The sequence below is a fragment of the Myotis lucifugus genome, unplaced genomic scaffold, assembly GCF_000147115.1.
Source record: "Myotis lucifugus unplaced genomic scaffold, Myoluc2.0 scaffold_0, whole genome shotgun sequence".
NCBI classification, from domain to species: Eukaryota; Metazoa; Chordata; class Mammalia; order Chiroptera; family Vespertilionidae; genus Myotis; species Myotis lucifugus.
In genome coordinates this window covers 37,692,052-37,715,194 of record NW_005871048.1, presented here as the reverse complement: position 1 = coordinate 37,715,194, position 23,143 = coordinate 37,692,052, and the positions used below count along the sequence as shown (strand labels likewise).

The 23,143-nt window shown below is 41.5% G+C and overlaps 1 protein-coding gene and 1 non-coding gene across 2 annotated transcripts in view; both read right to left on the bottom strand.

The window, feature by feature from the left end:
* The window catches only part of ZBED3 (zinc finger BED-type containing 3), an 8,056-nt gene extending 1,690 nt beyond the window's left edge, over positions 1-6,366 (bottom strand). The window contains exons 1-2 of the mRNA XM_023752354.1: positions 6,149-6,366; positions 3-260 (exon numbers count right to left, since the gene is read on the bottom strand). Of these exons, the coding sequence (XP_023608122.1) occupies positions 3-246 (244 nt within the window). The 5' untranslated portion in view covers positions 247-260; positions 6,149-6,366. The remainder of the gene's footprint in view (positions 1-2; positions 261-6,148) is intronic.
* Positions 6,173-6,310, bottom strand: LOC111825623. The gene has a single exon (XR_002828810.1). It is a non-coding gene; the product is annotated as a small nucleolar RNA SNORA47 (small nucleolar RNA).
* Positions 6,367-23,143: the final 16,777 nt, after the last annotated feature.

The following is a 23,143-nucleotide window of genomic DNA, read 5'->3' as shown; positions in this document are numbered from 1 at the left end:
GCCCGCGCGGGAGCCCGGGCTTCGGCTCACCTGCTCCCCGCACAGCCGGCAGGTGGCCCAGTAGCCCGACGGCTGTCCGGGGCGCGCCGGGGCCAGGTGGAAGTACCCCCAGGCCTCGGAATATGGCGCCCCCAGGCGGCCGGGAGGCGCCGGCGCCAGGCCGGGGAAAGAGTCGCCTTGCGCCACCGCCGCATCCTCCTGCCCACAGGTCTCTTCCATGGGCGCCGCCAGCTCTTCGCTCTTCATCCTCTCTAAAGCGTCTGCATACCGAGAGGAAAAGAGGTAAGAACAACATTTTATATTCATAGATGTACACACACTCAAACAACGTTTATGATTATAGATAGCCTGTGAAGAAACCATGTCTTCCTTTTATTACAGATAAAAATCCTATGGTTAGTTTGGGGTAGATACCCGGGATTCTTTCTCAATATTAATTGTTCATTCCCTGGGGGTGGGGACGGGATGTTAAAAATGCCCAGTCCTCTTTTATTAACCAAGAATTCTTTTAGAAATCAAATGGGTCCCCAGCTAACAAGTACTTATACTAAAAATGGGAAGCCAAGCTTCTTAAATGAAAATAACTAGCTATGTACGGGCTGTGTGTGTGTGTGTGTGTGTGTGTGTGTTTATTTTTTCTATTAAAGATGACATACAATATTATACTAGTTTTAGGTGTTCAACATAGTGATTAGACATTTATATAGCTTTGGAAGTGAGCACCCTGATAAGTCTAGTACCCAACTGACAACATACATAATTATTACAATATTATTGGTACCTGTGACTGATTTTATAATTGGAAATTTGCACATTTTAAACCTTCCCCTTTTTCATCCCCCCAACCCCACTCCCATCTGCTAGTCATCAAAATGTTCTCTGTATCTATGAGTTTCTGTTTCGTTTGTTCATTTATTTTGTTCTTTAGATTCCACATGTAAGTGAAATCATATGGTATTTGTCTTTCTCTGTCATTTCACTTGACATACCACCCCCCAGGTCCATCCATGTTGTCACAAATGGCAAAATTTCACTCTTTTTCCTGGCTGAGTAATATTCTACTGTACATATGTACCACGTCTTCATTATCCATTTGTCCATGGACAGACACTTAGATTACTTCCATATCTTTGCTATTGTAAATAATGCTGCAGTGAACATAGGGATGCATATATCTTTTAAAATTAGTGTTTTAGATTTCTTTGGATAAATACCCATAAGTGAACTTGCTGGGTAATATGGTAGTTCTATTTTTAATTTTTTGAGTTTTCCATATGTTTTTGCATAGTGGCTGTACCAATTTACAATCCCACAAGGGTTCCTTCTGTTCTACATCCTTGCCAATACTTGTTTATGATGTTACCCATTGTGACGCATGTGAGGTTAGATCTCATTGTGGTTTTAATTTGCATTTATCTGATGATTAGTGATGTTGAGCATCTTTTCATGTGTATTGGTCATCTGTATGTCCTCTTCGGAGAAATGTCTGTGGAGGTCCTCTGCCCATTTTTCAATTGGATTGTTTATTTGTGTGTGTGTGTGTGTGTGTGTGTGTTATGTGTTACTTTGTATAAGTTCCTTATATATTTTGGGTACTAACCCCTTATTGGATGTATCATTGGTGACTATCTTATCCCATTCAGTAGAGTATCCATCACTGTGCAGAAGCTTTTTAATTTGATGTAGTCACATTTGTTTATTTTTCTTGTTTCCCTTGCACAAGAAGACATATAATATTACTAGGGCGATGTCAAAGTTTACTGCCTATGTTTTCTTCTAGGAGTTTTATGGTTTCAGGTCTTAACATTTAAGTCTTTAATCGATTTAAAATTTTTTTTATTGATTTCAGAGAGGAAGGGAGAGGGAGAGAATAGAAACATCAATGATGAGAATCATTGATTGGCTGCCTCCTGCATGCCCCCTACTGGGGATCGAGCCTGCAACTTGGGCATGTGCCCTTGACCAGAATTGAACCCGGGACCTTTCAGTCCACAGGCCGACGCTCTAGCCACTGAGCCAAACCTGCTAGGGCAGTCTTTAATCCATTTTTATTTTATTCCTGTATATGGTGTAAGAAAGTGATCCAGTTTCATTCTTTTGCATGTATCTGTCCAGTTTTCCCAACACCATTTATTGAATAGACTTATCTTTACCCCACTGTATATTCTTGCCTCATTTGGCATATATTAATTGAACATATAGGCATGGGTTTCTTTTTGGGCTCTCAATTCTGTTCCATTTACCCATGTGTCTGTTTTTATCCCTGCACCATGCTGTTTTATTATAGCCTTATAGTATAGTTTGATATCTGGTCCTGTGATACCTCCAACTTTGTTCATTTTTGTCAAGATTGCTTTGGCTATTTGGGGTCTCTTGTGGTTCCATGTAAATTTTAGTATTATTTGTTCTAATTCTATAAAAAATGCCATTAGTATTTTGATAGATATTGAATCTGTAGACTGCTTTGGGTAGTACGGGCATTTTATTTTATTTTATATGTTTCTTTATTGATTTCAGAGAGGAAGGGAGAAGGAGAGAGATGGAAACATCAATGATGAGAGAGAATCATTGATCGGCTGCCTCCTGCACGTCCCCTATTGGGGATCGAGCCCACAACCCAGGCATGTGCCCTTGGCTGGAATCGAACCTGGGACCCTTCAGTCCGCAGGCTGATGCTCTATCCACTGAGCCAAGTCTGCTAGGGCTAGTATGGACATTTTAATGGTGTTAATCCATGAGCACTGTATATTCTTCCATTTCTTTGTATCTTCTTCAGTTTCTTTCTTCAATGTTTTATAATTTCCCAAGTATAGGTCTTTTGCCTCCTTGATTAAATTTATTCCTAGGTATTTTATTTTTTTTATGTAATTGTGAATGGGATTGTTTCCTTAATTTCTCTGATAGTTCATTATCTATATATATAAAAGCCTAAGCGACCGAACGACCGGTCGCTATGATGCACACTAACCACCAGGAGACAGACACACAGGATCGGGCCTGCGGGGATCGGGCTCCCTCCTGTCTGGATTGGGCCTGTGGGGATCGGGCCAAAACTGGCTATCCAACATCCCCGGAGGGGTCCCGGATTGTGAAAGGGCGCAGGCCAGGCCAAGGGACCCCACCGGTGCACGAATGCGTGCACCGGGCCTCTAGTTGACATATAAAATGCAATCAAATTCTGAATATTCATTTTGTATCCTGCTACTGTACTGAATTTGTGGGGTCTCCTCTTCCTGGGACTGTGCCTCTGGCTGGGGAGCCCACTGTGTGGCTGGAACCCCTTGTTCCTCAGACGAGACCTCTGCAGCTGAGATATTTTTCCAGATTCTTAATTGCCACACCATTTGTGTGGGACCTGCCCTTCCATGTCTCTGCCCCGCCTACCAGTCTCATTGTGGGTTCTTCTTTATATCTTTAGTGGTAGGACTTCTGTTCGGCTAGTCTCCAGATGGTTCTTAGTGATGGTTGTTGTATAATTTAATTGAAATTCTTCTGTAGTCATGAGAGGGGTCAAGCACAGCATTGACCTATTCTGCCGTCTTGGCTGGAAGTGCACTGTATATACTAGTCTTCTCTGGTCTCCTACAAAAAGGTTATTATCTTCTTCAGAATGAGATCCAGGTTCTCTTTTGTATGCTTCTCTCAGTGTTGCAGAGTAAACTTTAGAAATAAGCAGAAAATAAAGCTTTAGGAGTGAAAAGTTACTTTTTTAAACTTTAGGGGTGAAAGTGTCAGTAGTGAACAGCCTCTTAAAAAGATTTCAATAGGGTACTTTTTTCAAGATAAAAGTATCTTTGGTTTGTGATTTTTCAAAAAGAACTTTAAATTTTATTTTTTAATTACAGCTTACATTCGATATTATTTTGTATTAGTGTCTGGTGTATCATTTTGTGATTTTAAAAACGTTTATGAGAGAATCGACAGTACTAAAAGCCTATTAAAATGTTTTTAAAATTCACACATTTTGGAGATAGCAGTATAGAAAGCAGCTTTCTAAACCTTTAAATTAGATGGTCTGCCATGTACTGAGGGCACTGAGGTCTCTGTCATTGCCTCAGGGTTTCGGGCCATCCCACGTCCTCAGATGGAAACACTGCAGCATTAGCCCTGAGTTCTGAAGGACCATCAGCAGTGCTAGGAGTAGAGTCAGAGGACAGGCAGCTGTCAGAAAGAAATTCAGTTAAACAGCCTAACAGATGGATACTAGAAATACTGGTTAACACCATGTCCTTCTGGTGTTCATTTTTTCAGATCCTCTAACAGGTGCTTGAGTTATAAAACAAAATTAATTTTCTATATTGTTCATTCCAACTAATTGGTCTCCTTTGTATAGTTGCAAGATACATGGCTTGGTGAATACTTTTAATTAAGGAAGAAAAATAAAGAACAATGATAGCTTCTTGCTTTGTCTAAGAAAATATCTGTTAAAGGAATCCAAACACAACACAGTAACTATCATTGCAAAGTCTTTTTTCTATTAGGAAAACAGTTTACCACTGCAATAACCCATCACAGAAGGGGGGATAGAAAAGGTGAAGTTTATTCTTTAGGAAATAACCTCACAAAGGACCAAATGTGTGATTCCAGACCGACTTGCTTTGAAAGTTTAAAGATAATAAGAGAACACACAACCGGCTCTTGGAACTCATCTGAGAACTTATTTCAGGGGGGAAATCAAGGCCAAGGTGGGAGAATGATGCACAGTGAGATAGCTAATGCCTGCTCATACTGTCAGGTTTTGAACCAGCAGCAGTGAGGTGATAGTGTCAGAATCTCTCTTATTAAATGCAACTAGGAATGACTAAAGACAGAGATGAGAATAGGAAAAATAAGCTGCTATATTAATATAATTTACTTTCAAATTTTAATTCAATTGCTAATAGTCTTGTTACAGATGAATTACCACTTTCTAAACCTCATTATTCCTTTTCCCATCAAGCAAGCCCACTTAGGATCAGGCATGACGTTTAATATATCTCTCACATTTTGAAAAGAGATAGTGCATTTACAAGAATTAGAAAAAAAAAGAAAGATAAGTATCAGGCCTCTTTAACAAAAGAAATAGCCAGTTGCATATTTCCTGATACATTAGAAATTGATTTGAATATGGTTACTCATGATGACCAATTAGTATAAAAGCTTTTTAGAAATTAAAGGCTAGATTTCTCCCAAGAGATCCATCTTTACCTTAAATTTTTTTCTACACTTCTTTTTCCTTTTTTTACAATTCTGTTTCCTCCTACATTTGAATCTTATCTTTCCACAGCTCCTTTCTAAAAATTATTGGACATACACAAAAGTGGACTTAATGGTATAATGGACCCCTATTTTATTTTACATATGAAAAGAGATTTAAAGTTTTCCTATAATATCAAGACTATCACTTTGTATTCTGATATGCTTTCTTGAGCTGGGGGTTGAAAATTGCACATAACCTGCAGATTCTCTTACCTGTGCCAAAGTCTGAGAGTAATCATTCTGATGTACACCTAAAAGTGCCAGGGTGACCAATTACTGTCATGCTTTACCTCCCTGCAACATGTCTCTGGGTTTCTTCAAAATCTGGGATGCCTAGAGGAGTGCCACCGACATGAATGCCATCTGTTACAGGGGTTAAGGTGGAGCCCTGGCTGGTGACTCGGTTGGTTGGAGCGTAGTCTTGTGCACCAAAAGGTTCTGGGTTCAATTCCAGTCAGGGCACATACCTAGGTTGTGGGTTTGATCCCTGGTCAGGGCACATATCGAAGGCAACTGATCGATGTTTCTCTCTCTTCCTTTCTCTAAAATCAATAAACATATCCTCAGGTGAGGATTTTTTAAATTATTTTTATTTTTGTTAAGAGTTATGGTGGAGCCCTCGCCGGTTTGGCTCAATGGATAGAGCGTTGGCCTGTGGACGGAAGGGTCCCTGGTTCGATTCCCGATCAGGGCACACGCCCAGTTGTGGGCTTGATCCCCAGTGGGGGGTGTGCAGGAGGCAGCCGATCAATGATTCTCTCTCATCATTGATGTTTCTAGCTCTCTCTCCCTCTCGCTTCCTCTCTGAAGTAAATAAAAATATATTTTTAAAAAAGAGTTAAGGTGGAAACAAGGATAAAAAGCACTGTTTTTGATGTCTTAATCCTTTAGACTTAGTGGAACGCCTCACCTGAGCCAGGGACAAGCAGCACCACAAATGTCGGCCAGCTCAGTGCTGCCCCTCTACAGGTGACAGAGGGACATCTTCTACCTTGGTAGGCCTTTGCTCTTGGAGGTCTTAACCAGTGGAAGGCAGCATGGTACAGAACTGCCCCACCTTCTCAGTCCTCCGCACACAGCTACATTCTGGCTCAATGCAATCTCCTGTTCACACTCAGTAGTTGAAGAGTGACCAGCAACCTGTGGCTGAAGGTCATAACAGCCTGCCTAGCTCCACTAAATAACTCCTGAGCTCATTTCAGCCGCCCCTGTAAGTGCAGTGGGAGAGCAGCCTCCCAGTCAACCATCTTCAGCCACACTCTAATATATATAGAACTCATACAAACTTAACAGCAAGACACAGCCCTAGCCGGTTTGGCTCAGTGGATAGAGCATCAGCCTGGGGACTGAAGGGTCTCAGGTTCGATTCTGACCAAGGGCACATGCCTGGGTTGCGGGCTAGATCCCCAGTAGGGGGCGTGCAGGAGGCAGCGGATCAATGATTCTCTCTCATCATTGATGTTTCTATCTATCCCTCTCCCTTCCTCTCTAAAATCAATAAAAAAATATTTTTTTAAAAAAAGCAAGACACAAATGACCCAATAAAAAATGGGCAAGCCCTGGCCGGTTTGGCTCAGTGGATAGAGCGTCGGCCTGTGGACTCAAGGGTCCCGGGTTCGATTCCGGTCAAGGGAATGTACCTTGGTTGCGGGCACATCCCCAGTGGGGAGTGTGCAGGAGGCGGCTGATCGATGTTTCTCTCTCATCGATGTTTCTAACTCTCTATCCCTCTCCCTTCCTCTCTGTAAAAAAATCAATAAAAAAAAATAAAAATAAATGGGCAAGAAATATGAGGAGGCAAAGGACTTAGGACAAAATCAAATGGCCAGGACACTTGTGAAAAGATGCACCACATCACTTACGTTCAGGAAGTGCTAGGAAAGGAACAATATCACAGTAACAAGAATAGGAGGGAGGCAGAGGAAAGGGAATGCTCCTGCCTTCCTAGTGGAGGCGTGAAGGCTTCTAGGAGAGCAATCTGGTAATTTCTACTAATTAAAAATAGATGTAATCAGGATTCCACCTGTGGGAATCTTCTGCAGAACTAGAAGGACTGATAGGTAAAGCTGTATGTATGAGGATATTTTTCAGTACAGTATTATTTAGTACAGCAAAAAGCTGGAAACAAGGGAATACCTATCAGTAGGAGAATGGCCAGGTAAAGACTATCTGGTCACTTCAGGGAGTATTATGCATTCATTATAAAGGATGGATTGGAGCTCTGCCAGATGACCTAGAGGGGTTTCTGGAGGAATTGTTCAGTTTCTTTGGAAAAAAAGAAAGTTTCAGAAAAGTATGTATGATCTCATTATTATTAAAGAAAAGTAAGGAAGGAGACACATTATGGGTTGAGGAGGTGACATCTGATGTGAAAGGAGGGAGAAGGGGAAGGGGTAAACACAAAAGGAAAAAAGTCCTAAGCATTCACATGATCATGTGTCTACAGTTAGGTAGTGTATGCATGGTATATGGCAAGACCTATACACAGACAAAAAAATTACAAAACATTCCTCATGCATGTGAGCTTAGACAGGGCTAGGCAGCCTTAATGATTGAGGCTGAAGGGTACAGTCCTATGGGGCATAGTGCCATCTGGCCTGGAGGGTTGTCCATTTGGGGTGGTCTGTTGTGCCCTGCCCAAGCAGGAGGAGATTCTATATCCACAGGAGATGGAGGATGCCATGGGGAGCAGCCCACCTCACTCACCTAGCTCCCTGGCACAAGCAGGCACTCAGGGGACACAATGAATCTTACTCTAGGTTTCTTAGACCCAGCTCATCCAAGCGTCCATATACCCATCTGTAAAGGGATGTGATAAGATTATCTGCCTCTTAAACTGGTGGCTGAAATCAGATAACACAAGTGACTCATTGTTGGACTCGAGTGCTATATAAATACAAGGCATGAAGAAAAGAATCCACCAATATTTACTGTTCAAACCTGCCCATATTAAGTTCTCAGTGCCTAAAAGGCAGTATTATGTTTCTTTTTGACATTCTATTATTCAATATAGTAAATAGGTAGTTTAAGTTGGGAAAATTGTCATGAGGATTTTTAAATACAAAAAGCAAATAATAAAGAATCACAGCCAGCACCGGTTTGGCTCAGTGGATAGAGTGTCGGTCTGCGGACTGAAAGGTCCCAGGTTCGATTCCGGTCAGGGGCATGTACCTTGGTTGCGGCACATCCCCAGTAGGACATGTGCAGGAGGCAGCTGATCGATGTTTCTCTCTTATCGATGTTTCTAACTCTCTATCCCTCTCCCTTCCTCTCTGTAAAAAATCAATAAAAAATAAAGAAAAGAATCACAAATCTACTACCCCCTCCCCAGCCAAGTTTTTTTCACTTCCTAAATTGACCTTCCGCAAAATAGGTTATTCATCCCTCAGGTAGAAGATGGTGGGGAGGTCTGGTTAGCTGGAGCCCTGTGATATGCATTTCTTTCTTAGCAAGTACCCAACAAAAACACACATCCATGAACCAGATCGTTAGTTAACAAGAAGAAAATGATGAATAAGAGGTCCCTGAAATTTTCCTTAAACAGTTTTTAAACTACCAGAAAGGTACCAATGAATGTGATTATTTTGCTTACATCCATTTACTCTTTCATTCAAATGTTCATTGTGCACCTGACCTGCTCAGGGTCAGATGCTTGCTTGCCGCCCAGGATGCCAAGAGGATAACCACATAGTTCCTGCCTTCTGGAAGCTCACCATTGGTGGTGGGAAATGCTTCCAGCAATAGTTCTGATATCTGTGGTAAAGGTTCACTCAGGAGGATGAAGTCCATCACACGGTATCCACATGAGAGAAGGGATGGGCCTTGTGGGCCCTCACACAAATGTTCCTGCAGACACTGCTGGCCGGGCCCCCCTTCCCTTCCCCACAAAATTCACAAAATACATGACCACTAGTGCTGACTCATAAAGTTCCAATTGTTTAGTCTTATAACTAGGCTTCTACGCTCATATTTTAAAATAAAATTACTTGAAATTAAAACAAAAGCACTCCTAGCATGAAATGAACAGTGGAAAATTTTTAGTCTGATTTCGGAAAAAAAGTAAATTTTAGTTATGCCATGGAAGGGGAGAAAGTAGTATCTTGGAACCACAACTCTGAACTCTCTTGTGAGTGAGTTTCATTAAGTATCCATTATCTGGAAGGAATGATATGAGGTCTAAGCCTGTGGAAGATAATAAATTTACATTAATCACCTCTGCATTTGATGTTCTCTGAAGTTCTATTCTTCTAATAACCTATCAGATTAAAAACCAGATTCCTCAGTATGATCTCCTTGAATACTAATATAGAGAATAAGGGAAGAGATCAAAACCTGGATGAATAATTTGTGTAAATATGATCATACTTATAGTGTATGACTATAACATTGAGAATCATCCTATAAACCACCCATAAAAGTTAATTTTATTATTTTATACTTAACTAGAGGCCTGATGCATGAAATGCGTGCAAGGGCCTTGGCCCCCACCCGAGGTGGCTTTGTCCAGAAGGAAGGACGTCGGGTCTAATTAGCATATTACGCTTTTATTATTATAGATGCTTGTACAAATACAACATATGAGGCAGGCTAAAGGACAAAGAATCAGGCCATGTTCTCAAATGGACTGCAGCTCTATATGTTCTCCCACAGTCAAACTAATCTCTTCCGTTGGGTTAATCCACCACAGCTATAACGATTATGTGTAGGCTGAATCTGGATCTTAGCTAAGAAATTCACGTCATGTGAAATCTACACGGACTTGTCTAAAAACATTTTCATTTACTTCATCCACCAGTAACTTAAAGCAGAACATAATAATTAGGACAAATAATTAGCCTTGACAAGGGAAGTATCAAGGAAACCACAATTCATCCATCTGTTACCTGTCCATCTTCGTTGAATATTAGTTTGCAGCCTAATCTATTGTATTCATCTATTCATAAAGAGATTCAGACCATTAGAAAAATTAGTCTGGAATCACCAGTCTGAAGACTTCAAAGTTAAAAAGCAAGTAAAAATGCCTGCAAACTGTAAAGTGTCAATGTCTGGGTCAGGGAGTAAAGGGTCAAGTGTGAAAATATTTAGAAAAAGATTAAACATGGACTGTGAAAAACTTACTAAGTTGGTTGGAGGGTCATCCCATACAATAAAAGGTTCGATCCCTTTGGGTGTGTATGGGAGGCAACCCATCGATGTTTCGTTCTCTCTCCCCCTTCCTCTTGCTCTAAAAATCAATTTAAAAACTTATCCGCAGATAGGGATTTAAAAAATTACTGGACCCACAGCTATTTATCTGGTGAATCAGATATGTTCTCTAACTATCATAAACCAAACTCTTAGATAGCTCTACCATGAGCTAAAAGGCTCAGAAATATTCTTTCTCTATTAATGCATTTTAAAAAAATGAAAATTATAAAGTGTTCTGTCCTAAAGTGGACCTTTATTTCAGTCCTACATTACTTAATATATATGTTGCTAAAAAGAAGGGTGTTGATCCATTTTATTATGCATAATTTAATATGAATTAGAAGGATTTTAAGCTGCTCTTTGAAGGCCTTTGTAACACCAAGATTTTTAAATTGAGAATTAACTGGTTTGGGCTCTTGGCCGTTTTGCACATTGTTGACACTTTTTATTGTGGGTTGCCTCAAGCTATTTTTGGACAAAACAGGTGTGTACAAATAACACATGAATAAAAAGTGCAGAAAATAATTACCTTAATTATGTCAATTTATTAGGCTATTTCTACAAAAGTTCTTTAAACACCCAGTCTTTGTAGTCTGGGCTAAGTAGAAATTCAGAAGGTAGCAGATACTTAATTTTTTTCTTTCATGGAAAAATAAGTTTGCTCGGTAAGCTTCAGGCATTTGCTTAGTGTAAGTAGTTACAGCAAGTTGGTCTGCATACTCCCGAAGGATCAGAGAATTCTTTTGTCTGAGCTCCACGAAGGTGGGGGTTGGCGGGGAGGGGGGTGGGGGAGGGTTCTTGCTAGAGCATCGGGCTGGCGTAGGGTTCACCTCCCCACAGTGGGAAACACGAAGGAAATGTCCATTAGAGAGATTTGCACATCGTTAAAAATCTGACCGCTGCAGGGCAATTTTAATAAAGGGAGCCGAGGAGTTTCGGTGTTCCCCAGTAACTTTTTTGAGGGCACGCTGGAGTGAGGGAGAAAAAAGAGGCCCTGAAAGAAACGACACGTGCCTTTATGCAGAACCTGGGGCCGCCGCCTTTTCCACAATAAGGACAACCGGACCACAGCGAAGGACGGCTCGGCCGCCCAAGCACGCAAGCCTGGGATGGGGGTACCCCGGCGATCTGCGGTTCCGCTCACCCGGGGTCCCAGGCCGCGGGGTCCCAGCCTCCGCAGCCCCCTCCCCCTTCCCCCTCCGCGCCTCTCCCCCTCCCCGTCCCCCCCGGGCCTGCAGGAGCCCCAGCCTGGCCCGGTGCTCCCACACCCACCTCGAGGCCCACACTCACGCCGGTCTCCCTGGAGCGTGCGGGTTGCGGGCTGGGAGTGCGGGGTCCGGTCCGCCAGGATCCTCGCAGACACGTTGTCCTGCACGGAAACCTCCGCTGGGCCCCTTAAAGGCACAGCGCTTAGTTTCCGTCTGGGGGTGAAGGGGGAGTGGGGACGGGGAGCTGTAGTTGAAAGGACGGGGGAGTCACTCCTAAACTATCCAGGTCCACGAGTGAAAGACTCCTGTTTGCCAAGTTCAGAAATGAAACAGCCGTTTAGTGACTTTTTAAAAATGTAATTTTTGTTCCATACCTTTCCATTAACCTTCCAAGACCTGGATTCCTGTCTTAGGTCTCTGAATGCAGCTTTTATCCTCTCAGGTTCTAGGTGTGCGATGGCACCGGTAGTTAGAAGGAATCTCCTAAACCAGGTCTGGCAGATAAAGGTAGGAAGGATGCATTGGTGTGTCAGTCAGCTTTTGGAACCTTATATTTAGTGATTTACAACGAAGATTCATTTTTCAAGCAAATGGCCTGTGCTGCTGGCAGCGTTGGCTCTGCTCCACCAGTTTCCCTTATTCCCTTTGGGACGGGCTCACCGTGCTGGCACCCACGGTGATGTGCGGGAAGGAGTCCTGATTTGTAGTAGTCGCTGTTTTCAGGCTGGAAGTACTCCCACTATGGCCGATTTCAAGCAACTGACAGTCAAACAGGTGTCTTGCCAAGTTTCTGGAAATGGAACAATCAGCTCTCACACATCCCTGTCACCGCTCTTAAAACAGCTCACATTCTCTTGGCCAAACCAAGTCACATGACAAAGCCTGCCTGTCAATGGGGCCTAAAAGTATACTCCTCTCACAAGAAAGAAAGCCTTGTAAATCATATGACAGTGGGTAGAGATTGTATAATCCTCTTACAAGGAGGACAGGGAATACTGGTTGCAATAATATAATTCACTTTACGTGCTTTGGCTCAGGGAATTTTTTTTAACCTCATCCTTTCTAGAAAGTAGAGTTTCAAAGTCCATTAAAGGAGTTTTGCCTTACCAATCCAAGAATGGTTTCAGAAGAAGAAACTGGTTGGGCGTCTTCAAAGGGATAATTCTGTAATGTGAAGGTTAACTATTCGGTTAATAATTTTATCCAAGAGGGCATTTATGACTGTGGACATCTGATTGAAAGAAAAGCAATTAGTATAAGTGAATCAGGTTCAAGTCATCTCTTATACATGGCTTAATTCATAAGCAAATGTTTAAAGTTTGTTGTATCTGGCAATCCCCTTAACTAGAGACTTTTTATTTTGAGTACCTTAAAGATCCGTTTGGCTTTAACCCGACAATGTAATGAGATACATGATATTTTCATTAGTTCATAGCACAGTTTTTAGAGAGCGCTGGTTATGGGCAAAGCACTATCCTAACCTAAATAAGAATCTGGAGAGTCAAGAGATCATTCCTGCCCTGAAGCAGATTACACTTCAGTAAGAGAGTAAGAGAAACTTAACTCCAAGAAGAAAGTGAAAATGATGTAAGAGGAAACAGTGAAGTGCCACACAAAACTGAGAACAGCTACTCTTCTTGAAAGTGGCAGCATTTAACCAAGACCTAAAAGGGGTAGGATTTGGATTCATGGAATTATGTTTATTTTCCTAACAGGGTGTGTTTGGGATTTATCTTTAGAGTCCAGAGTAAAGGAGCCTGTCTCTTCTGTGTTTGATTCAGTGCTTTCTTGTAACCCCAAATCTCTTTCTTGTTGTTTTAAATTAAATTTTAAATCAAATTATAAGATACATCTCAAGTATCTAATAACTCATTTTCTTTGCCCCACATTCTTTGTTCTATTTGCAGCAAGAAAAATGCTATTCAGTTCTTGTTTTGATAGTGGCAGTTTCCCTAACTTTCATCACGCGTTTAACTATAAATAAATAACATTTAATTTTCATAAGAAGACCTCATTTCTATCCCCTGCCCTGAAAGTTGGCAAAGCATGAGGACATCATTTTATTGGTAGTGCAGAATATTTACTCTCCAGATTCTTGCCAGAGATTATAGCCTTGAAATGTGCTAACTCTTACCAAAAGCCCAGTTATAGAAAACTATTTATAGAAATTACCTCAAAACCATGAAATTGCAGAGCTGTGGACTTGGACCACACTCAGTAAATCCTATATGTGCTTTTGGTCTGCAGTTTTCTTCTGATTGCTTGTTTGGTTTTGGTGTCAGAGTACTACGACTTCATAAAATGAGTTGAGAAGTATTTCTTCCTCTTCTGTTTTTGGGAAGAGTTTGTGAAGAATTGGTATTATTAATTCTTCCTTAAATGTTTGGTAGAATTTAAAAGTGAAGCTACCTGGGCCTAGGATTTTCTTTATGAATAGTTTTTTTTAATTACTAATTCAGTATCTTTATTTGTCATAGTTCTGTTCAAATTGTCTACTCCTTCTTGAGTCAATTTTGGTAGTTTGTATCTTTCTAGGAATTTGTACATTTCATTCAAGTTATTACCCCAAAACTTACCGACAGTTATCCCTTAGTATCCATGGAGAATTTGTTTCAAAGTCCCTTATATAAAATAGTGTAGAACAATACATGCATTTGTTCCTCTGCATCCACAGTTGGTTGAATCTGCAGATGCAAAACCTGAGGATATGGATGGCCGGCTGTATGTTTATTGGAAAAAAACCCATGTAAAAGTGGACCCACATAGTTCAAACCTGTGTTATTCAAGGGGCAACTGTGTATTTTTATAGGATCAGTCAAAGCTGCTGAATAAACCAATATTTCCACTTTCATCTGTTCTTTATCTTAATCCATCAAGGTTGAGAATCTTAATCCTATTGTCACAGCACACTGAGGGATATACTTCACTTACCACTAGGAACGGCATCCTTGTTGCCGTCTGATGTAAGTAACACAGTTCCAGAATGCCATCCTGAGGTTTGGAGGTGCAGAGAGTCTACGATTCTACTTTCTAGGGCCACTCTGGGACCTGTTTTCTTAGCTTGGGTTCCCTGAAATTTAGTGGTTAAGAGCCAGAAACAGGTAATTTGAGAGGTGATGGGAAGAAGCAGGATTGGGAGAACAGGGAGAGTAATGAAAGAAATGCACACCAAAAATAAAGAGGTTTTTAAAAAACTACAAATAATTGTATGTCTTTTAAATACTGTCTTTATTTTATACTTGTAATTACGATTATAACAGAAGTTATTCCCACATGGTGAACTGTTTTTAATCCTCACCTTTTTCAGGCTTTTCCAGACCCAACTTCCTCTTTTTAAACTTTATCATTTTCTGTTATATAATGTTTAGAAAAATGTTAACATAGACTTTATGTTCATTTCATTGGTTGACTTTTGGCTTGGAGACTTTATGAAATTTTAAAAACTTATCTTTGAAACTTGACATTTTCACTATAATTATATATAAATGCAAGTCTCTTTTTGCTTGAAACATAGCTTGGCTTGGAGTTTATCCCGGAGGTAATTTAAACAAGAGAGTTATATAGTGAGATTTATATTTTAAATATACCACTTCAAGGATGTATGGAGGATGAGTTTAAAAAACAACAACAAAAAAACAGACCAGACATAGATAGACTGTTGCACTATTGTGGGCCAGAACTGAGATATTTTAAAGATTCAACCTGCTTAGTTTGTAGCAGAAAGTAATAAACAAGAGAATGGATGGATGATGGAATTGGTTTGTAGTTCTGTGTCTCTCTGGTGTCTTTACTGGCCGTGCTGTCTTTGAGGAGATGAATTCCTGCTCAAGGGCACATCTCTGTGGTGCTCAGCTCTAGGGAGTAGTGCTCTCTGGGTGACCTTTCCCAGGTCCCTGGAATGAGAGGGAAACACTGGAAGCAGAAAGAAATGGCTCCCTTCCTCTGGGACTTCTCAGAGAGGCGTTAGACATTTCTCAGAACTATTGGGAAGAAATAGTGTTAAGAACTTATCCGAGAATTTCAACGCCTTTTCTAGAATCCAAATGTGCCCATAGGCTGTTCCTTACCGAAGGTTGTGGGGCTTGCAGGTTATCCAGGCAGGATAACTTGCTGCCCTTTCACATTTTTCTTCTCCTAGGATTGTAAAATGCCTCGCAAAGGTCCATGTGCACTTCCTGGTTGCTTCACTTAGCCCCACATTTGCAATTTCTGTTAACATACATATAGTGGAAAGGATATTCAGATTCAAATCTACATGCTGTGGGACACCAAGGATGTTTTTGTCTAAAAGTAGAGACTACTTTTTTTTTTTTAACTACCATATCCTGAAAGGAAGAAGGAGAAAAGGTAATGAGAAAAGAACAGAAAAGACAAGGCCATAGGAGTGAGAGCGCTGCAGGCCTCCCTGTTCTTACCCACAGGGTCCCTAGATGAGGCTTGTGCTTGGAAAGCAGACCAGCAGGAGGAGATGTGGGAAGGGATGCGGGCAGGAGGCAACCCTGCACAGACAGCTTTGACTGGTGCTGCTCCACTGGCCACTTGCTCAAAGTGCTGGAGGGGGTGCTGGTGGTGGTGAGGGGGGAGTATTCCATACTGCTTGTTTAAAGGGCCAGTGTGACCAGAATAACTGGTTAGAGTGAGCATCTGGAGGCTTATCTCACTCACCACAACTCCAGGCGTCTGTGACCCCCGCTGTGGTCAGGGTTGATGTGACCTGACCCTGGTGGTCAGGCATTCCATGTAAGCTTCAGAGTTTTTTACTAACTCCCTTTGCCAAAGGGAAAAGACACACGTGTCCAAAAGAGCTGGTTTGGTTATTTTCTGAGATAATCATAAAGAATAACAACAACAGCAACAGAAAACCTTTGATTTTCTTTTGTATCTTTTGCAATAGGAGAAAAGGAAACCACTGTATGTGTGACTTGGGGTACAAGCAGTAGTCTGACCCACAGGTCTCGGGTTTATCATCCTGTCCTCAGAAACCAGGTCGGAATGCTGTGGCCCACGGTTTCGGCTGCTTCTACTCGTGATGACCCAGCCTGCCTGGATTGGTGAACTACTGTTAATCCAGAATCTTCCTCTTTCTGCCCAGCCAAACCTCACTCTCAGTCCTCTTATGAGACTTCTTGGACTATACCAGCCTACAAGGATCTCTCTCATCTAAATTTCTCCTGCCCTCGAAGTCGATATCATGCACCTATATATTGTTTCTTAGAAGCTAGCCTTGTCTTTCCGCCTCAATTATAATGATCTGAGTGGCAGGAATCAGATCTCATATTTTATATATTCTCCCCATAAAGTCCAGCAGAGTGCTGAGCAAATAGTAGGTCACTATTGAAAGCATATATTCTGCTTTGAATGAGGTACTCAGTGTATTCAAATTCATAAAGATAGAAAGTAGCAGGGTGGCTGCTGGGGCAGGGGTTGGGGGGAAGGGAATGGGGAGTTGGTATTTAATGGGGACAGAGTTTCACAGTCTGGGAAGATGAAAAGTTCAGAAGATGGATGGTGAAGACAGTTACACAACAATGGGAATGCACTTAATGCCATTCAAGGGTACACTTTAAAAGGGTTAAAATGGTAAGTTTTGTGTATATTTTACCACAATAGAAAAAATATTTTTAAAAGGGCACATACTATAGAAATCTCAGGCTCTTTCTTAATTGTAGGCCCAGCTGGTGCCCATGTGTAGGATCAGTATTTGTGTGAATGGTACTTTCAGTTTGATGGGCTGGCTGGGCTAGCTCCATTTTTTAAACACTGGAACATTTGCATCAGGCTTTTAGTTTAGATTTATTTATTTATTTTTTAGCTCATGCCTACACGGGAAGGATTGGGTAGGAATCCAGGTCTAGGCTAGGCAGTGACCTGACCCTGGTGGTCAGACATTCCATACTCACTTCAGAGGTTGCTCTCAGAGAAATGGGAACAGCTAGTGATGGTGTGACAGTGGGCAAGTTACATTAGATCTCAAAAAAATCGGGCCTCTAATTTTGATTTTATTTCTCTGTAAAATGGGGATAATTATACATAATACCTTCATCTATACTATAGATCAGTGGTTCTCAACCTTCTGGCCCTTTAAATACAGTTCCTCATGTTGTGACCCAACCATAAAATTATTTTTGTTGCTACTTCATAACTGTAATGTTGCTGCTGTTATGAATCGTAATGTAAATATCTGATATGCAGGATGGTCTTAGGCGACCCCTGTGAAAGGATCATTCGACCGCCAAAGGGGTCGCGACCCACAGGTTGAGAACCGCTGCTATAGATTCTATTGTTGTAAGGATTAACTGAGATAAATTACGTGAAATACCTTGTAGAGTACCTGAGACAGAATAGCAGCTGGAAAGTATGGCTAATTGTTTATAAATGGCAGCTTAGAGTTCTTTGATTTTGTGACTTGACTTTGGATTTGAGAAGAATGAAAGTAGACCACAGGTCCTGGGAGACCACTAGTGCCTTGTCTGGGACTGGTGATCTCACGTGTAACCAAATCCCCAGAGCGCATGAGGTTGGTGGCTGTGGGAGCAACCCGACTGGGAGAGTTAAAGACTTAGGGCTCTTTCTCTCAGACTGACTATCCCACTCAGCCAGAACACATGTTCCAAGCTGTGTTCTCTTTCTTTAGTTTAAATTTAAAAAATCCTGGGAAAGGACTTGAAGAGCCCCCCAGCTTGGCTGGCTTTCTCACCTATGTGGTCAGGATGCCAGGTTTGGCTGCTCTCACTTGATCTTGGTGTTGGAGTGGTGGAGGGCAGTTATCAAAATGAACAGATTGCTGCTTCTGGATTAAAAAAAAAAAAAAGAGTGTTGGGCAAATAAAAATGAGGTGTTCACCCAGCACTGAAGTTCATGCTCTGAACAAGCCAAAGAAAAATCAATACAGATGAAGTATTATAGAATTGTCTGCCGGATACCTACATAATTTTATTAACCAATGTCACCCCAGTAAAGTCAATAAAAGTTAAAAAAAGAAAGAAAAATCAGCCATGAGCCCCACCCTCAAGGATCTTGTTCTTTAGTGACTAATGACCTATAGGGCGTGATAGTTTGTTTTCAAAGAACAGTTGCCTTGTGTTTCTTCTTTTCAAAGGGAGTTGAGCACATTGATCTTAAGGTGTTTTTTTTTCCAAGCTGGCATCAAACATTATTTGACCTTGACTTAATATGGCGGGGACTTATCAGGTTGTAAAAATGAAAATGCTTAATGAAAAATACTTGAAATAAGCTCAAGGCCACATCAACATTTAATGCGAACCTCCAAACAGAAGCTATTTTTACTTTCCTCTTTACTAGTATTTTCCCCCATGACTCAATACGGTGGGGTGTTTTCCCCCTTTGTTCAAATAGTTCTCAATTTGAATGTGACACAGAGTTCCCATTTTCCCCATAAATTACATATTTATAGCTCATGGGAATAACCGGAATGCTGCGTGTCTCTTAAAAGTACTTCTGTGTTTGAATTATAGAGAAAATGACTGAATAGGATTCTGAACTTTGGGTGCTCTTGATGTAGCTGGAACAGAGAGAACAGGACTCTGCGTCCTGGGCCTGGGTCCTCTTTGCTCTGCGCACCATCCTGGGAGCCTGCCCCCAACTGTGGGCTCTTCTGGCCTGGTGAGGAGGGGGAGGACGGGCATGTGCATCGGGAGCAGCTAGTTCACCAGCAGAGGCAGTGTTGCAGTTGAGAATATAGGCTTTGACCTGTGCCGAGGTGCAGCTCTGCCATCCACTAGTCTAAGCTTGGGATGGTTCCCGTTTCTCTGCTTCTTTTGTTTTTTTCCTCTCTAATCTGGCATAATAGGAGTTATGTTTAGGGTTATGATTAGAGTTGAATGAGGTTACACTCCAAAAGGCAGGGAGTGAGTCACGGTAAGTGATGGTTATTGTTCCTGAGTTATAAAGCAGGAAGGACTAGGGCAGTGGTCGGCAACTGTGGCTCGCGAGCCACATGCGGCTCTTTGTCCCCTTGGGTGTCTTCTCTTCCTAGCACCCTTCTTCCCTTCTCCTTTACTTCTTTGGAAGCCTGGTGGCCACCTCCTAAGACCAGCTGAGCTTTCTGCTTAGGAGGAAGTACCCTTCATTCCCAAGAAAGCATAGTGGGATCCCAGGGTGGGGCGAGCACAGAGCTGACTTCACGCCTGCCTCTGGTCCAAGCCTCACTTGGGGGTTCATGTGGGGCCAGTCCTCTCCGGCAGTAAGAGACCACATGAGGGACTGGGAGCCTAGTACATATCTTCCTCGAAGGTCCTCAGTAAAGCAATGCTGCCTTTACACCCCTGTCCCCTAGGTGACAATGGGCAGTAGTTGAATGTTTAAAAAATAAAATTCACAGCACAATTTATAGATAACAAAATGCTTCCATTTTAAATATACTGTTGATGGATTTTGAAATATGTATGCAGCCATGCAAGCCCCACCTCAGTCCAGGTACAGAATATTTCCACAACCCCCCAACGTTTCCTTATATCCTGTTCAGTTAATCTCCCCTTCTTCCCACCCTTTGGCAGCCACTGATTAGCTTTCTGCTACTATAGAACAGTTTGCATTTTTCTAGAATTTCATATAGTAAATGGAATGTGTTGGGCTTCTTTTATTTATCATAATGTTTTGAGATTCACCCATGTTGTTGCATGTATCAGTGGATTTTCCCTTTTTATTGCTAAGTTTTTTCCATTATATAATATACCACAAATTGTTTATTCATCCCCCTGTTGGTGAATATTTAGGTTGAATGAGGCAGTCTCAATGATTTCTTCTGGTCCTGGAATTCCATGATTCTCTTATCCCACTACAAAATATAAGGAGTTGTTTGTATAGTGAACAAAGAAGAGACTTTGAAGAGTGGTTCAGGAAGGACAGCAAGGCAGTTAAATATTTAAACACTTTGTAAAGGCAAACGAAAGAGTCTTATCCTTAGCTTAGTTTCAAGGATGCTCACCCCTGTCACTGATGGTGACCTTGCACCCCATTCCTGGAGCTGTGGAGTCTTTATTCAGTTAAATTGCAGAGGGAAGACTCCGATGGTGTCTAACCCATGACATGCCTGCCCCTGAGCTTCTCCTGGATGCTCAGCTCAATCCCACCTCTGCCTGGGAATTTTCTGTGCACTCGGACAGCAGAGGCAGGGACTGTCCTATTACTGGCAGAGGCAGGTGCAATACCAGGGGTCAGAGCCTCTCCAAAGGTGTTAACGGATCCTGATGTCAGAATCCCTTGGAGCGCCTCCAGAAAAGCCAGAGAAATGAGAGACGTTTGCCAAATCAGAATGCAAGGGCAGAGTCCAGGAATCTGCTCGTAAACTGTTTGCCGGGAGATATAATACATTCTGAACTTTGAGCACCATTCATATAGGAGGATGGCCAAGAGAGAAGAAGATTTGAAAATGGTTCAAAGCTGATATGATAGAAGTGAATTATTAAACACATTTAACTGCTTTTTGTTATTTCACAATATCTTTTAATGATTGAATGACCAGTGTTTAGTCCTTCAAACTTGTCATTCTGCAAAATCATTTTAAGTAGTATCAAGTAGTATAAGAAAATAAAGTGATATGACTGATACGACAAATTATAAGGTGACATTCATCACATGGAATCCAGGGCCTGAAGGAAAGGTTAGGGAAACTATAGATTTCTAATGAGAAAGTCAAGTTTAATTAATTGTCCTCTGTTAAATAGATTTGGATTGGGTTTGGCACCTGAAACTTAAATAGCTAATTACAAGGTCTCCCAGTGAATAGTAAGTAATCTGCACCCCCAATTTCATGTTGGAGATGTCACGATTGCCATTTGTCGAAGGAGAGGGAGTGGATACCAATTGAGACTTCCCAGGGACATCTCAAGATGAGGTGCTCTGAGAGTTGGAGAATGGGTCCCAGTTGTCAACCGCAGACTGAGACAGAATCAGTAGCTTCAAAGGATGTGCTATGTACACAACTGCTTTTGAATCAGAGACAATAGGGACTGCCAGGTGGCCTCTACTTGACCCCCTTCAAGGCCATAATGTATTGAGTTATTTAAGACAATACCATCTTCCCCTGTCCTTCTAACTCTACCTACCATTCAGCCAGTTCCCTCCCACAGTTAGGTAACAGGCAGGGTTCCTGTAATTGATGTATTGAGAACATTTGACAAGATTCAACACTCATTTGTGATCAAAGTTCTCAGCCATCCTGAAACAGAAGAGAAATGCCTTAATCTAATAAAAAGGCATCTAAAAAACCTTACAGCTAGCATCAGAATGGTGCGAGACTGAATGCTCTTTCCTTAATGTTGAGGAAATCACTATGGATTGTAGAGAGATGGGCAAAAGTCAGAGATATGACATCTAGGAGGTCATTGCAGTAGTTCAGGCAAAGATGACAGTTTAGACTTTGGTGAAAGCCAGAGAAATGAGAGATGCCTGAGAGGCAAAAAAGGGCTTATTCACAGATTGGATCTGGGGATTGAAGGGGTGTTGTAAGGATAGCTTTTAGGTCTGAGCTTACTCAACTGGATGGATGGTGCTGCCATTCATTTAGCAGGAAGGTGGGAAATGTCCATTCTCTTCTGCAGAGACCCCACCATCTGCGCCATGGCCCCCAAATTTCAATTAGAACAGTCTGGCATCCATGGAAGAGATATGTATTTAGAAGGGGAGTGAGGTATTTTCAAGCCTATGAAAATATATTAAAATATACAGGCTTCCCTGACTACACCTGGGTATTGAAAAAATAAATTATTTGGAAGATGTGCCAATACTGAAATTCCAGAGAAGTGAGAATTCTATATTTCGAGGTGTTTATAACAAAGCTCTTTAACACAGTATCTAATTTAGGCATCATCACAGGTGTGTGAGATTTTTTCTGATACCTGTTTTCAAATGAGAAATTGGAGTCTCAGATTTATTGATTTGTCCAATGCTAATCAATGGTGAAAGGGGTTTTTAGACTGAAGTCTCCTGATTCCCCTGTCCCCACTTTTTTCAGTGCTACAGTGAAGGTTAATTTCAGTTTTGAAGATAGTTATCAGAAAGAATTCAGGTCTGTACAGGCTGGTATTCTCTCATAGGCTGTTCCCCTTTCCTCCCACCCAGCTTAGTCCTATTCATCCTTCCGCATTCAGTTTGAATTGTTCATCTCCCACACACCTTTCGTGCCCATTCCTGCTTACTAATTTCTTCCATTTTCTTTTAAGTTTTGCCTTAAAAGAAAAACATTGTAAACAGATATTGAATTATAGTTAATGATATACATGCTGAAAGAATTGTACTGTTATATGCAAATTACATTGTAATGTATTAAAAAATAAGATAGATTAGTAGATGGATAGAGGGATAACTGAATAGACTTGTGATAAAGAGTAAAATGTGCCCAGCTGGCATGGCTCAGCGGTTGAGCATCGACCTATGGACCAGGAGGTTATGGTTTGATTCCCAGTCAGGGCACTTGCCCAGGTTGCAGGCTCAATCCTCAGTGTGGGGTGTGCAGGAGGCAGCCGATCAATGATTCTCTTTCATCATTG